Source organism: Petaurus breviceps, unplaced genomic scaffold (assembly GCF_028583685.1).
Source record: "Petaurus breviceps papuanus isolate PSGF00001 unplaced genomic scaffold, PetGlider_PUasm1.0 90383, whole genome shotgun sequence".
Lineage (NCBI taxonomy): Eukaryota > Metazoa > Chordata > Mammalia > Diprotodontia > Petauridae > Petaurus > Petaurus breviceps.
The window spans coordinates 1774774-1788445 of record NW_027187234.1 but is presented as its reverse complement, the minus strand read 5'-3'; the positions used below and the strand labels follow the sequence as shown (position 1 = coordinate 1788445).

The following is a 13672-nucleotide window of genomic DNA, read 5'->3' as shown; positions in this document are numbered from 1 at the left end:
GTGCTGAGTCAGGGTGTGTGTGTGTGTGTGTGTGTGTGTGTGCGCGCATGCACACCTGCTGGGAAAATGTGGGGGTAGGTTTTGGGGGAGGGGTAGATGTATTGCCAAGTCCTCAGAGTAAGCCAACCCTATGAGGATATTATATAAAAGAACCTGATTTGGTCTGTGCCTTTCTTCTTTTTTATTAACATCCCTTTCTAGTCCCTGTCAGAGAAGAAACTTCTCTTACAAGGATGAAACTTCTACTTCTGACCATTGGCCTGTGCATGGCCAATGAATTTACCCCTGAAACTTCGGTTGATATGTACCCTGACTTCAAACCTGAACAGGTACCATCAAGCTGAGCTCTATTGGTGTTCATTTGTGAGATGGAGGGTTTAAGTATGGAATAGTAGACTATGATAATTGTATCCTTAACCTTTCTTTCTGGTACACATTCTCTTTCTTTTCCCTCCATTTCCTTTTCCTTCCATTTTCCCTCCATTTATTTCATCTTTCTGACTTCTATTCCTTCAAATTCATTCTCTTTCCATCTACTTCTCTGAAGAGAAGGCTCTATTACTGAGAGGTTGTTAGGCAGGTGAAATAGTGTATCCATGACATCAGGCTTTATCAACTGATGGCTCTCATATTCTATGCATCTGGGGACCCATTCCTTAGCTGCTGCTACAGATCATTCTTGATTAGTTCTGACCATAGGTAGAGCTAGGTCTTTGCCTCCCTGACAAGCCAGTCTTTTTCCTTATTGATTCTCAGAATTTTTTGGCACCTGCTCTAGCCATTCTTGGAATTTTGTCTTTAAAAAAATTGAAAGACAGTTTAAATGATTATTATAGCTAAAAAAAATGCCTGTCTCTATGTCTGAATCATACTGAAAACCAGTATTAGAGGAGATGGACTACTTTTTTTTTGGAGGGGGGAAGGCAGGGCAATCGGGGTTAAGTGACTTGCCCAAGGTCACACAGCTAGTAAGTGTTAAGTGTCTGAGGCTGGATTTGAACTCAGGTCCTCCTGACTCCAGGGCCAGTGCTCTATTCACTACACCACCTAGCCACCCCATGGACAAGTTTTTAATATCATTTCTTTCATGTGTCCTTTATGACTCTCTTTAGATCAATGGGAAGTGGTTCTCCATTGCAATGGTATCTGATAGACAAGAGGAGACAATTCCAGGTGGACCAAGGAGGTTTCAAATCTACTCCTTCCAAGTCAAAGAGAATGGAAATATTCACACAGTTATCTACACCAAGGGTGTACAACATTTGTACATTACAACAGAATCATGTGGTATTGTTCCATCTTTGAACTAATTATTTACTAATTTTCACATCATTTAAACTTGGGAGAGATCTTAAAGATTATATAATCCTACTTAATCATTTTCCAAATAAAAATTTGAGTTCCATAGATGTTAAATTACTTTGGGAAGATTATTAAGGGAGTAAGTAGCAGAAATAATATTTCCTGGTCCCCTAACTCTAAGTTCAAAACTCTTTCACGATGCCACACTGAAGCACAAATAGCTATCAATCAAGCAACCAATCAATCATTCGACAGGCTTTTATTAAATGCCTGCTTCATGCCAAGCACTATGCTAGGTGCTGGGATTTAAAGACTAAAATGATTAAGGCCTAACCACAAGTTGTATACATTCTTATGAAATAAACGTGCATACGCATAAATCCATACAAAATGGACAAAGTAAATTCAAGGTAAATATCAAGCAATTTAGGAGGGTGAGGCACTAGCACCTGTGGAGTAGGACAATCAGGAAAGACTTCATCTAGGAAGTGGCACTTGAATTAAGTTGTGAAGGAAATTAGAGATTTGTAAAGGTGGAAATGAGGGAGAGATTGCATTCTGGGCATGGGTGACAAACTGGATGAAGGAAAAGAGGTGGAGAATGGAACTGTTTTGTAGAAGTGACCTCAAGTAAACTAATTTTGTTAATCTGAAGAATTCACAAAGGAGAATAATTTATAATAAGTCTGGAAAGGTAGCCTGGTTCCAGATCATGAAGGGATTTCAATGTCAAGCAGTGGTGTTTGTAGTTTATATTACAGGCAATAGAGTGCCATTGAAACTTGTTGAATATGACAGTGATTTGGTCAAACCTGTGCTTTAAGAATTTTACTTTGGCAACTCTAGAGTTGTGGAGTATGTATTAGACAGGGTAAATGTTAGAGACAGGTATCCCAATCAATAGGATATTGAAATAAATTAGGAGAAGTGCTAAATGTTTTAAGTAAGATTATAGATGTGTGATTGGAATGAAGGGAAAGGAAGTTTCAGAGGGAGAATCAAGTCTTAAAAATTGATAGGATAAGGATATTGGAAAATTGAATGATTATAAAGAATACCAACTTAGCTAAACATCAGGTGAGCCAACACAAAATGAGACTAATCCTAAAGGATATCACACCCTACCCCCACATCCATGCCATCACATCCTATTGCATCTGCCTCTGCCATATGTGATTCTTTCCTATTAAGGCAAAAGGATTCTAATCCACTGAATGCTTGACATGCCTCAAGCTTCTAGAGCCCTTTGTATATATTCTAGTTACCTAAGACGTTTTTCTGTTACTCCTCTCTTCCAAAAAGAAAAGCTGATTATGTTCAAGAAAAGCTATCAAAAAGTGAGTTCGTGTCATTACTACTGATGTATTAGTTGAAAGGAGACTAAAGACAGAGATGCAAAAAAGAAGGCTATTACAATGGTATGGATAAGAGATGCTGAGGGACTGAAGTAGGGCAGAGACAATATAAGTGGTGAAAAGGATATTATGAAGACGGCAAGAATGAGATCTGATAAATATTTGGATAGGTAGGATGAATCAAGAATGACACAAGTAGTGAATCTACTTGACTCAAATAATGCTTGATTTTTTATAAAGATTTATTGATTATGTGTTTACTTTTAAATTCATTTTTGTTCCAGAATTTATTTATTTTTAGTTTTCAACATTCATTTCTACAAGATTTTGAGTTCCAAATTTTCTCCCCATCTCTCCCTTACCCCCTGCCCCAGGATGGCAAACATACTGATTACTCCTTCTGCCCTTTCATATGCTTGATATTAATAAGGAAGTTTGGAAGAGGGGTAGGTTCAGGGGGGAAACCAATTGAGTTCTTTTTTTGGAAATGATGAGCTTGCAATATCTCTTGGACTTCATTTCTAGATGCCCATGATTATGCATTATAATATGCTGTCTATGATCCAGGACTAAAGACTTCAGGAAAGTTGAATATATAGATCTATAAATGATCTTCATAGAAATGTTCATTAAACCCATGAGAGCTGATGAGGTCAGCCATGGCAAAAAGAGAGGAAAGAGAAAATGACTTAAGACATCGTGATTTGTGTGTGTGACATAGGTTCTGTTAAACAGACTGAGGAGTGGTCAGAAAGGCTGAAGGAGAAACAATAAAGAGCAGGGTCAGAAAAACCCAGAGAAGATAGGGAAATCAGGAGAAGGTGTTTGATAGAGTCAAATGCTGCAGAAAAATAAAAAAAAGAATGAGCATTGAGAAAAGGCTATCAGATTTGGCAATTAGGAGCTCACTGGTAATATGTGAATTGAGAATCACTTAAAGTTCATGGAGTAAAAAAAAATAATTTTTATTTTCTAGTTGGAATGATGTATGTCAACATGTTAATATCACCCATTGAAACCAAAATCCCTGGCCAATACAAAGTTAACAGTATCACTTAAGTATACTGTTGTTTTTCACCATGGAATAAAAAAAATAAAAAATACTGAATAGCTCCTGCCTTGCACGATTATAATAGCAACAATGTAAGCTCATTTTTTACACATATATATGTATGTATACATACATATATAGTTAATTATAAACTTTTTAGCTATTTAAACAAATAGATAAAATAATCAAATCATGCATAATCTATACACTTCAAACTATCAAGAATTAGCTGAAAGGAAAAGCCAACAAAATAATATCATTTTACTTGTATCTCTGTTCCTTTCTTATATCTTCTTAATGTGTTTGTTTACCAGATACTGTTCCTATAATTTTCTTTAGAAAATGATAGTAATTGTATTTATATAGTTAGCATATGTATAATTTTCTCAGATTACTTCGTATCATTTCTTGTAAGTCTACTTTTTCGCTTTCTGCATATTTGTCTTTTTAGCATACAATAATATTTCATAAAAAGACTGGAATTTACATACTAGTTTCACTACTTATTATCTGTATTTCTTAAGCAAATGCATCCCTCTGGTCCTTAGGTTCTTCATTTGTCAAATGAAGGGGTTGGACTAGCTGCTTTCTCAGGTGCCTTTCATTCCGAAAGGCCATGGTCCTTCACTAACATGCCACAATTTGTTCAGTTAGTCACCAACTATCAGACCTAGAGGTTGATTCTTGTTTTACTGAGCTCATGTTCCTAAAGATAGCCTTCAAAATAAAAATTATCAACTTCCTTTTAGAATATTAAGTAATAAGTAACCATGGTTAAAGATTTGGATTACTTTTTCCACTCCTGGAGTCTCTATGTCTTGAAACAGGACAAGACCAGAGTCCTGTAATACCAAGAATCAATCTTTTGTAAAAATGGCCTTTTACCACCCACGCCTTGGATTTCTTGCTCTTACTACTATTTGAGGAAGAAGACTGATATCCTGCCCACCTTCATAGGCTGGAAAAAGTGTAGGGAGCTGTTTCTGGTATGCATCACAGAAGCACACATCATGCAATTTTAAATTATTCAAAAATATTTTTAAATGATGCTGAAAATTGGAAAGATTGCAGAGCAATGTGAAGCGTTGGTTATATTGGGGGCTTTGGACACACACACACACACAAAGGAGAATCAAGCCAATATAATTTTGATAACATTTATAGGTAGAAAGATTGCAAAAGATTGATAAATCCAACTTTTCCTCATGAGGAAAGTACAATCCAGAGAGGTCAGGTGATTTGCAGTTAGTATAAAAGCTGTAATTCACATCTGTGTTTCTTGGCTAACAGTCCAGTGTTTTTTCTACTTTACCATGCCCTGGACATTAAGTGCCCATAATGATCTCTATGAATCAAGTTTCTTTTTACAGATAATAGCAGAGATTACTGTGAGTCATCTGTTTATGTATTTTGTAATGCCAGCTAGGTTAGCATACCTGAGCACAGCAGTCATGTAGCTAGCCTCTTTCTAACCCCTTAATGGGGATGACTAATTGGTGAAAATGCAAAGAACATTGGGGCGGCCAGGTGGCTCAGTGAATAAGAGCACCGGCTCCAGTGTCGGGATGACCTGGGTATCAAATCCAGGCTCAGATACTTATCACCACACGCAGAAATAACTAGCCATGTAACCTTGAGCAAGTTAACCCCAATTGCTTTTTTAAAAAAAAGAAAATGCAAGGAACATGGTATCACCTGTACATACATGAGAAAAATCTTGTTAGCAAGTTTTTTTTATACATTTTTTTTTAAAGCAATTGAGGTTAAGTAACTTGCTCAAGGGTACAAGGCCAGTTATTTCCGGGTGTGGTGTTAAGCATCAGAGCCCAGATTTGATCCCAGGTCATCCCGACTCTGGGGCCAGTGCTCTTACTCACTGCACCACCTAGCCGCCCCTTCTTGTTAGCAAGTTTACCATTCCTTCCTTCATTTATTCATAAATGCATATATGCATCGATGCAGTAAATATCCCTTAAATTACTATGTGTCTAGCCCTGTGCTAGAAATTTCATGAAATATAAAGCTGTATAAGATAGTTTCTACTTTCATGGAACCATTCTCATAGGGACATTCAGGTAAGGGAAGTATAACAGAGAGGGGACAGGTCTCGGGTGTCCTTAGTGAACATTATTCCTTTTCTTTGGAGTCATGAAGATAATTTTGACTGTGGTCTTCTCTTAAGGTGTGAGTGAAACTGTCGTCTCTCAATTTCCCTAATGGAGGTTTTACCTTTCCTTCATCTCCGTTTGGAACCAGCTGTTATGTTGTTGCCTATAGAAGTCACACGGACCCTGGTTCTTTTTTTTTTAAGCAATCGGGGTTAAGTAACTTGCTCAAGGTTACACGGCCAGAAACTGGGTGTGGTGCTGAGTGTCTGAGCCCAGGATTCGATCGCCAGGTCGTCCCAACACTGGAGGCCAGTGCTCTTACTCGCTGAGCCACCTGTCTGCCCCTAAGCAATTGGGGTTAAGTAACTTGCTCAAGGTTACACGGCCAGGTGTTTCTGGGTGGGTGCTTAAGTGTTTGAGCCGGGATTCGATCTCCCGTTCGTTCTGACACTGGAGCCGGTGCTCCTACTCGCTGTGCTACCTGGCCGCCCCCGGACCCTGGTTCTTTCTTTACCCAGCTCTTCCTCACCTGTGTGGGTGCGATGTGTCTGCTCCTGTCTCTCCTTAGGGGGTCCATTTAGCTTTTAAAAGTGAAATACAAAGGTCAGCTCAGATGTGGGAACTAAATTTTCAATGTACCATCAGCTTGCTATTCCTTACTGTTACTGTCCAAATATAGTAGAGGAAATTACTGTCCACATAAATAGAAGAAATGAAGAAAAAAGACAAGGAAAAAAAAAACCACACTTTGTTGAGTGATTGCAATACCTGTTCAAAAGAAGGGAGATGGAGGATGGGAGAAAGGTGATTCCTCAGAGTTTGTGTGAGGGAATGCTTCTGATATTATTAAAGCAAGGTAATTAATGCTTATGCTCTTGGGGAGGACTTTAATATTCATTCAACAAATATATCTTAATCATTTACTGTATATAGAAGACTGAAAGACACATAGTTAATGTTTCTTGCCTTGAATAGGAAGGGGAAGCTTCACATTGCCACTACTTATCTCCTTTCACAGATCTTGACGATTACTACTTTCTCTTGGAGGATACTGACTATAAGAACTTCCTAATTGTGTATTGTCAAATTAGGAAGGACATTGGGTATGGGAACTATTTGGTGAGTATTCTGTCATCCTCAAAAGCAACACTTGCTGCTCTCTTCATTTCTCTATTCTATATATGACTTCTCAATAATTAAAATATTTTCTTTTTTATCAAAGTCATAAAAGGCAGACCCTCTAATATTATAGTTTGAAGCCAATTATGATTAGATGATGTTTTTTATAACAGCCCTAAATTCCTAGTCTTATCTCAAAGGCTACCACTGTGTAATGTGGTTTTCCTCTTTAAAACCTTTAGCCTACATTTGCTTTTATGGAATCTTTCTTCTGTCTAATAACCTCATTATATTCAATGAGATTAACCAGGGCATGGATGCAAATAGAAAATATAATAGAACTCATGGCTCCTCCAAAATGGTACATTTATGAACTTTACTTATGCCAAGTGGTTAATCCCACTGACACCCATCTAAGACAAATGCCACATTCAAAACAAAGAGTATTATTAACTTTCTCTATTCTCAACAAATCACTGGATTTGGATTTAGAAAATACAGGTTTAAATACTCAAACTCTTACTTAATGCCCATGCAAACTTGGACTAATTATTTTACCTCTCTGAGGGATCAGTTTTCTCATCTGTAAATGGTGGAGATAGAAGGAGTGAATGGCACTGAATTAGATAATCACTAACCTTTCTTCCTGGTAATAAGTCCTACAAACCTATAACTAGAAGTCATGGGGCAAACTTCCCTAAGGCAATGAGCCAACCATAGAGAATGATAAAACCTCACAGATTCCCAACCAACTCATTCATTTGTCTATCTTCTTGGTTTTAGGAAGACATAAACATATGCCTAGAACATATAAAAGGAAATTTGAGGCTGAAGTCATGTCTCATAGTTTCCAAAAACAGGATATTTCTTACTTTAGTGACGAAGGTAACACTTTAATTTTTTTTTTTCGGTACAAATTCCCCCCTTGACATTAAAAATGAAGTTAACTTCCATTAACTTAATCTTTTTTAACCTCTTTTTAATTACTTCCTGATTATGCCCTTTGAATTGAAAACCCTTTTTTCCTTGAAAAACGAGCCCCTCAAATCCCTGTACCTACTTCACTCCCTTTTCAGACTCACTGGATTAACTTAAGTTTTGTTCTACCCCTCCTTAGAGAGATGCCCCAAAGAAGTCATAAGGTCAGTGAGCATATTGCTATTTATGTATTTCTGTCTATCTTTTCTAGAGAATAGGGAGTGTTAAAATTTCATCAGGTCACTGTTCAGAATTTGATGTGATTTGTTGGGTATACTATTTTGTCGTGGGACAGATCATATAGATTTACATTTATTCCATGAATACAAAGGATGACACAAGCTCATAAACTTTTAGTAATAATTTGACTATTGTAGTGCAGCACTAATGTAGTAGAAGGACATTAAGACTTAGAATATTCAGACCTGAGCTTATATCAACTGTTGTGTGAACTTGGACAAGTAATAATGATAATAATAATAATAAACTAACATTTATATAGCACGTACTATTTGCCAGGCACTGTGCTAATCACTTCACAAATATTATTATCTTGTTTGATCCTAACAAAAACCCTGGGAGGTAGGTACTCTTATTATCACCATTTTACAATTGAGGGAACTTAGGTAAACAGAGGTGAAGTGACTTACCCATGGTCATACAGCTAGAAATATTTCTAAGTTTCCCCTCCTCTAAACTCACATGATTTTTTAGTTATTTATAGAAGTAATGTAGTATAGTTGGGGCAAAAAATAAAACAAAACAACAAAAAAGTTAGATTCTAGTCAGAACACATTGATTCTAGTTCTGGTAACTATGTCAACTTGGGTAAATTTTTTCCTCTCTTGGGTCTTCAGGTTCACATCTGTCAAATGAAGGCTTTATAGACTCGATTTCCTTTAAGATATTTTCTAATTATAAGAATTCTATTATTCTAATGTGGAAGGAGGGAGGAAAAGGATTCACATGCTAATTTCATTCCCTTGAGATGTTAGTCTACAACATGGGTTGACTCCCACTTTAGAGCCCTATATTAGGCACTAGGTGTGATTCAAAGACAATAGAATAAAATCTCTGCCATTATGAAATTTGCAGTCTAGCTGGAGAGACAACCAGGAGTAGATAAAGTAGAATCAAAGCACAAAAATTCCCAGAGAGTATAGGAGAATATCTATTGCTTGGACTCCCATTTCTTAGCCCTTCTCTTATTTCCCATTTCCAAATCTTAATTTTGTGATTCATATTTTGCAGGGGCTCTAAGAATTGACCTTTCAGTGGATTCTCTCCACTTGACTTCAAGACCACTGATTTACTCTAACTTAATCATGCTTCTCCCATTTTTCCTTATCTCATTTGTGCCTTTGGTTCAGGGAGGGCAAGGTTTTGAGTAACGTTTAATTAATAAATTCTACAAAAACAGCTCTGTGGGCCTTTCAGTCTCTCAAGTTCTTGTGGGATAAGCAAGGTGCAAAAAGAAAAAAAATTAATTGTGGCAATTATGGTCGCTAGGCTAGAAAACTCACTTTTTTTTTTTCTAAGCTAGGACATTTATTTCAGATTTGTTTGCTGGAGTTTAGAGATAATTGTGGGGGCAGTCTAAAGAACATTTGGAAGACCTGCCTATTTTCCAGAATCCAAACAAACTACTCTACTCACATATGTGTTGAGGTTTAAACCAAGGATGCCAAGAACATGATGTGTTGTGGTGGAATAATCTAAAAGAATTCAGAGTCAGACCACCTCTAACCCAAGTATAGGCATTTATTGAGATTGACACCTCTCATTAAGCAGGCTACCTTCCAAGAGGAACCAGCAACTTCGGAGAAAGCAAGATTGATTTTTATAGGGAAAAGATGCAATGACATAACAGAAATCATGAATATTTAAAAGGTGGGAGGGGTTTGTTAAGGGATTAGGTAATGGAGGAAAGGTCCCATCTATGATTTGGTGGTTAAACATTCTGGCCATTCTGCCCTCCAATTGGTTAACTATTGTGGTCCTGTCTTGGGTTAGATGGATGATGTGATTGTGACTGAATACAAGAACACACCTGTTTCTGTGGGAAGGGGTCTGGGGAAAGTGACTAGGTAGAGGCAGTAGCTGGGACATCACATGGACACACCTGTTGTTTCTGTGGGAACTAAGAGTTCAGGGACACACCTGTTTTTCCAGTGAGCAGTGAGGCATATATGAAGAAGTTAGGACATTGTTGGGGGGGGGGCTGGGTCGGCTATTCAGTGGGGCCAAGCCTATAATGAAGTTGGGATATGGGGGGCAACTTTATCAGGATTCCATCAATTCCCCCCTCAAAGAGCTGGGACCCAAATTCATTTGGGAGAAGGGACAAAGGTCTCAGTTTCCACAATTTCTTCAGGCTGAAAAGGGAAGTAGAACTGTCCATGTCTCAGTGGGTCCTGAGGAGAAGGTTGACTGGAACTGAGCATAGATCACATCCAGGGGATGATGGGTGAATATGGACTGGTATCCACTGTATCCACTGTTTGCTGCCAGCTGTAGGTGAATTGTCCTGTAATCTGAGAGACACAAATCTTACAGGCAAGTTCAATATGTAGGGCCCAAGATATGAGGAGAAAGACAGATATATCTAGTAATAGGCAGTTGACTAGGCCAAATACCCTTTTAATAAATTATTTAGGCTGTAGAAAGGAATAAAATTTTAGGCTGAAATAGCTCAGCTCTAATACATATGTTAGAAGCTCAGATATATCCCAGTCTTGGTATATGGGATAATGATTAATATTGTGTTTGTACTTTTGTTTCATGCACTTGTTTTCCCTTTGTCTAATTATTCCCATATCATTCAGAAAAAAAATGTTCTATTCCAGGGATTTAACCTTTTACTTTACTATGCAGGCATGAAGATGACAAGTCTTTGTATTAATTTACCTAGTTGTTTGGGTAAATTACACATTCAGATTGAAAACAGCAAAATTTTACATACCTGTACTGTATTTATATCTTTTACTGACCACTTTCTCTAGAGAAATTTGTCATAAAAGAAAAAAGCAGGCACTTGCCAGATATGATGGGATAAAACATCCTTAGCTTTATTTGAATTGAGATAAGAGTCACTTTAATTCCATCTCACACCCAGACTCAGGAATAGCCAGTGGGAAAGCATTCTTTTTTAAAAAGAAGAAAATGGGGAAACTGAGCCAGGAGGGTCCAATTTTAAATAGAGGCTAAAATTGTCCTCTTGGCTTTTCTCAGAAGCAAACCTTCACCTGTAGCAGGATTTCCTCTGAGTAGATTGTGGCATTTCTCTCAGATACTAATTTAATGCTGGCAGCTATATCTAAATTCAAACTCCAAATAAAACTAGTTGTGGTCCCAATGGCTTTTACCTCAAATGACATGTCTCACCAATCACAGCTTAGGGCTAGGTACAATTGTTTTTACTCTTACCAAGCTGCAATAAGCAATAAAAATTTACCATGACATAAGAGATTTCATTTCTTATTAAGCCAACTTCATTGTTTAGCTACTCCATAATCCAAACAAGCTTTTATTTATTTTTTTCCCAGGGCTGATGACCTTGCCCATCAGATGGTTTCTAGGGGTCTGGCAAGTTTACAAATAAGGAGAAATTGATAGGGACCCCAAAGAAGGGGCTGATCTGCTTGTCTACCCTACAATATTCTTCCTCTGGACTGATGTATGTGAAGTCCCCCATTTTCTTTTCCTTTCCTGTTTTTTGCTTTTTTTGGAGGGCAGGGCAATTGAGGTTAAGCAACTTGCCCAAGGTCACATGACTAGTAAGTGTTAAGTATCTGAGGCCAGATTTGTACTCACGTCCTCCTGACTCCAGGGCTGGTGCTCTATTCATTGTGCCACCTAGCCACCCCAAATTTCCCATTTTAAATACTGATTTTTTCTTTTTCCTTGCCAGGATGTGTTTCAAGGTTCCCATATTTTATTTTTTGGATCTTGATATATGGTAACTGGTACATGTGACCTCTGGTCACCCCTTATATCCCTACACTGGAGGTGACCTTGGCCATCTTCCTAAGGGAGGGGAGTAAGGAGTGTCTACACTGTCTACATTTAGAGCTGCTGTGGGATTAAATTTAAGTTTTAACATCGAAACAATAATCCCAAATAACTTAGTTAATAATCTTACAATTTCTGTGAGAGCCAACTTGTTTTATCTGTAAGACAGAGTTAGCAGGGCTTTATAAAATAACATAGCTGGTTTTAAACAATTTTTCCCCCATTCTCAGTTTCAAAATATTAGATTAAAAATTTCTTTGTCTAATACCATTTCTGGCTAACATTTCTGGTCACTCAAGTTTTACAATATAAGAGAATTTTACTACAATCTAGAAATACAACAATAACACAAACAGTAAGATGATATTAATTGTATTTCCAAGGTACATATAAAAATTATTGATAGAAGATTGGGCTTACTAGGTCCAGAAGCTGGTGAACTTACCGGGTAGTGCCGGGAGGCTGTAGAGTCCAGCAACTGAATTAAAGGTCTAGGGGCACCCACTCAGGAGGGGGTTTTGGTGTATAAGGAGAAGGGTCCCCTAGGAACCCACAAGTTTCCTGATAAGTGTAGCTTGACTTTGGGGAACTTGGAGCAGAAACTTCAGGTTCCAGTAGTATGGGAACAAGGACTTAGGGTTTTGAGAGGAGAGATTCATCTACTTACCTAGAGGGGTGGGCTTCAGGGTGAACAGGAGCCTAGGGCTATTGCCAGTGGAGCTCTGATGTAGCTTCTGTGCCTCCTCCCTTGTTTCTTCCACCAGGTGGGGGAGGTTAACTCAAATTCCCTACCATTCTTCTAACTTTTCACTGCAGTCTTAGCTCGGTCAGAACCAAGATGACAGGGTGAAGGATCTTAATGGTTCTAACCTTTCACTGTATTCTTCACTCAGAGTCAGAATGACAGAGAGAAGTCACTGTAGCCCTATTTCAGTCAGAGCTAGGATGACAGGGAGAAAGCTTGTTGGTAGCCTGTGGCCCTAGCCTGGGAAGAGCTGGGACCATGAGGAAGAGGATCTTAGCAGTTGTAACTTTTAATGTTTCCTCAGCTCCATTGGATCCCAGATGATGGGGAGAAGGCAATGTAGACCTAGCCTTATCAGAGGTAGGACTACAGGGAGAAGAATCTTAGTGGGTTTTTTCAACTTTTACTCAAATAAACTTCAATTCTGTGTTTACTCATTAAAAATTTCTTTGAAAGTGAGAGCTTTGAACCTTCCAGTCAAGGTGAGTGGGACTCTGGAAAAGATCCAGTGGCATCTAGTCAAAGCTTCATCTCTGAAGTGTTTCTTTTTCAGATCTATGCATTTTCCCAGTTTATCTTAGTGCCAAATAGTAATCAGAATGAATTCAACTGCCTAGATCTATATTCCCAAAGATAGTGCACAGTTCTCTTTCTGTGGCCCAAGAAAGGGTTAAGTGCTAGTCCTATTCCAAAATGTAGCTTTGAAACCTGCCTCTCTTTGATTGGTGAAATGACCCCTTTTCTCTTAGATCTTAGGGGAGACATTTTCCCTTCCTCTTTTTCTGTCTGTCTCTCCACCTCCAGAACTTGGCTAGAGTCCATGGAAGGAGAGAGAGAGAGAGAGAGAGAGAGAGAGAGAGAGAGAGAGAGAGAGAGAGAGAGAGAGAGAGAGAGAGAGAGAGAGAGAGAGAGAGAGAGAGAGAGAGAGAGAGAGAGAGAGAGAGAGAGAGAGAGATAGAGAGAGAGAGAGAGAGAGAGAGAGAGAGAGAGAGAGAGAGAGAGA

At 38.2% G+C, this 13672-nt stretch overlaps 1 protein-coding gene across 1 annotated transcript in view; it reads left to right on the top strand.

Annotated features, from left to right (window-relative positions):
* Window positions 1-233: 233 nt before the first annotated feature.
* Window positions 234-13672, top strand: part of LOC138177295 (major urinary protein 4-like) — a 63532-nt gene continuing 50093 nt past the window's right edge. The window contains exons 1-2 of the mRNA XM_069108404.1: window positions 234-329; window positions 1113-1287. Of these exons, the coding sequence (XP_068964505.1) occupies window positions 234-329; window positions 1113-1287 (271 nt within the window). The remainder of the gene's footprint in view (window positions 330-1112; window positions 1288-13672) is intronic.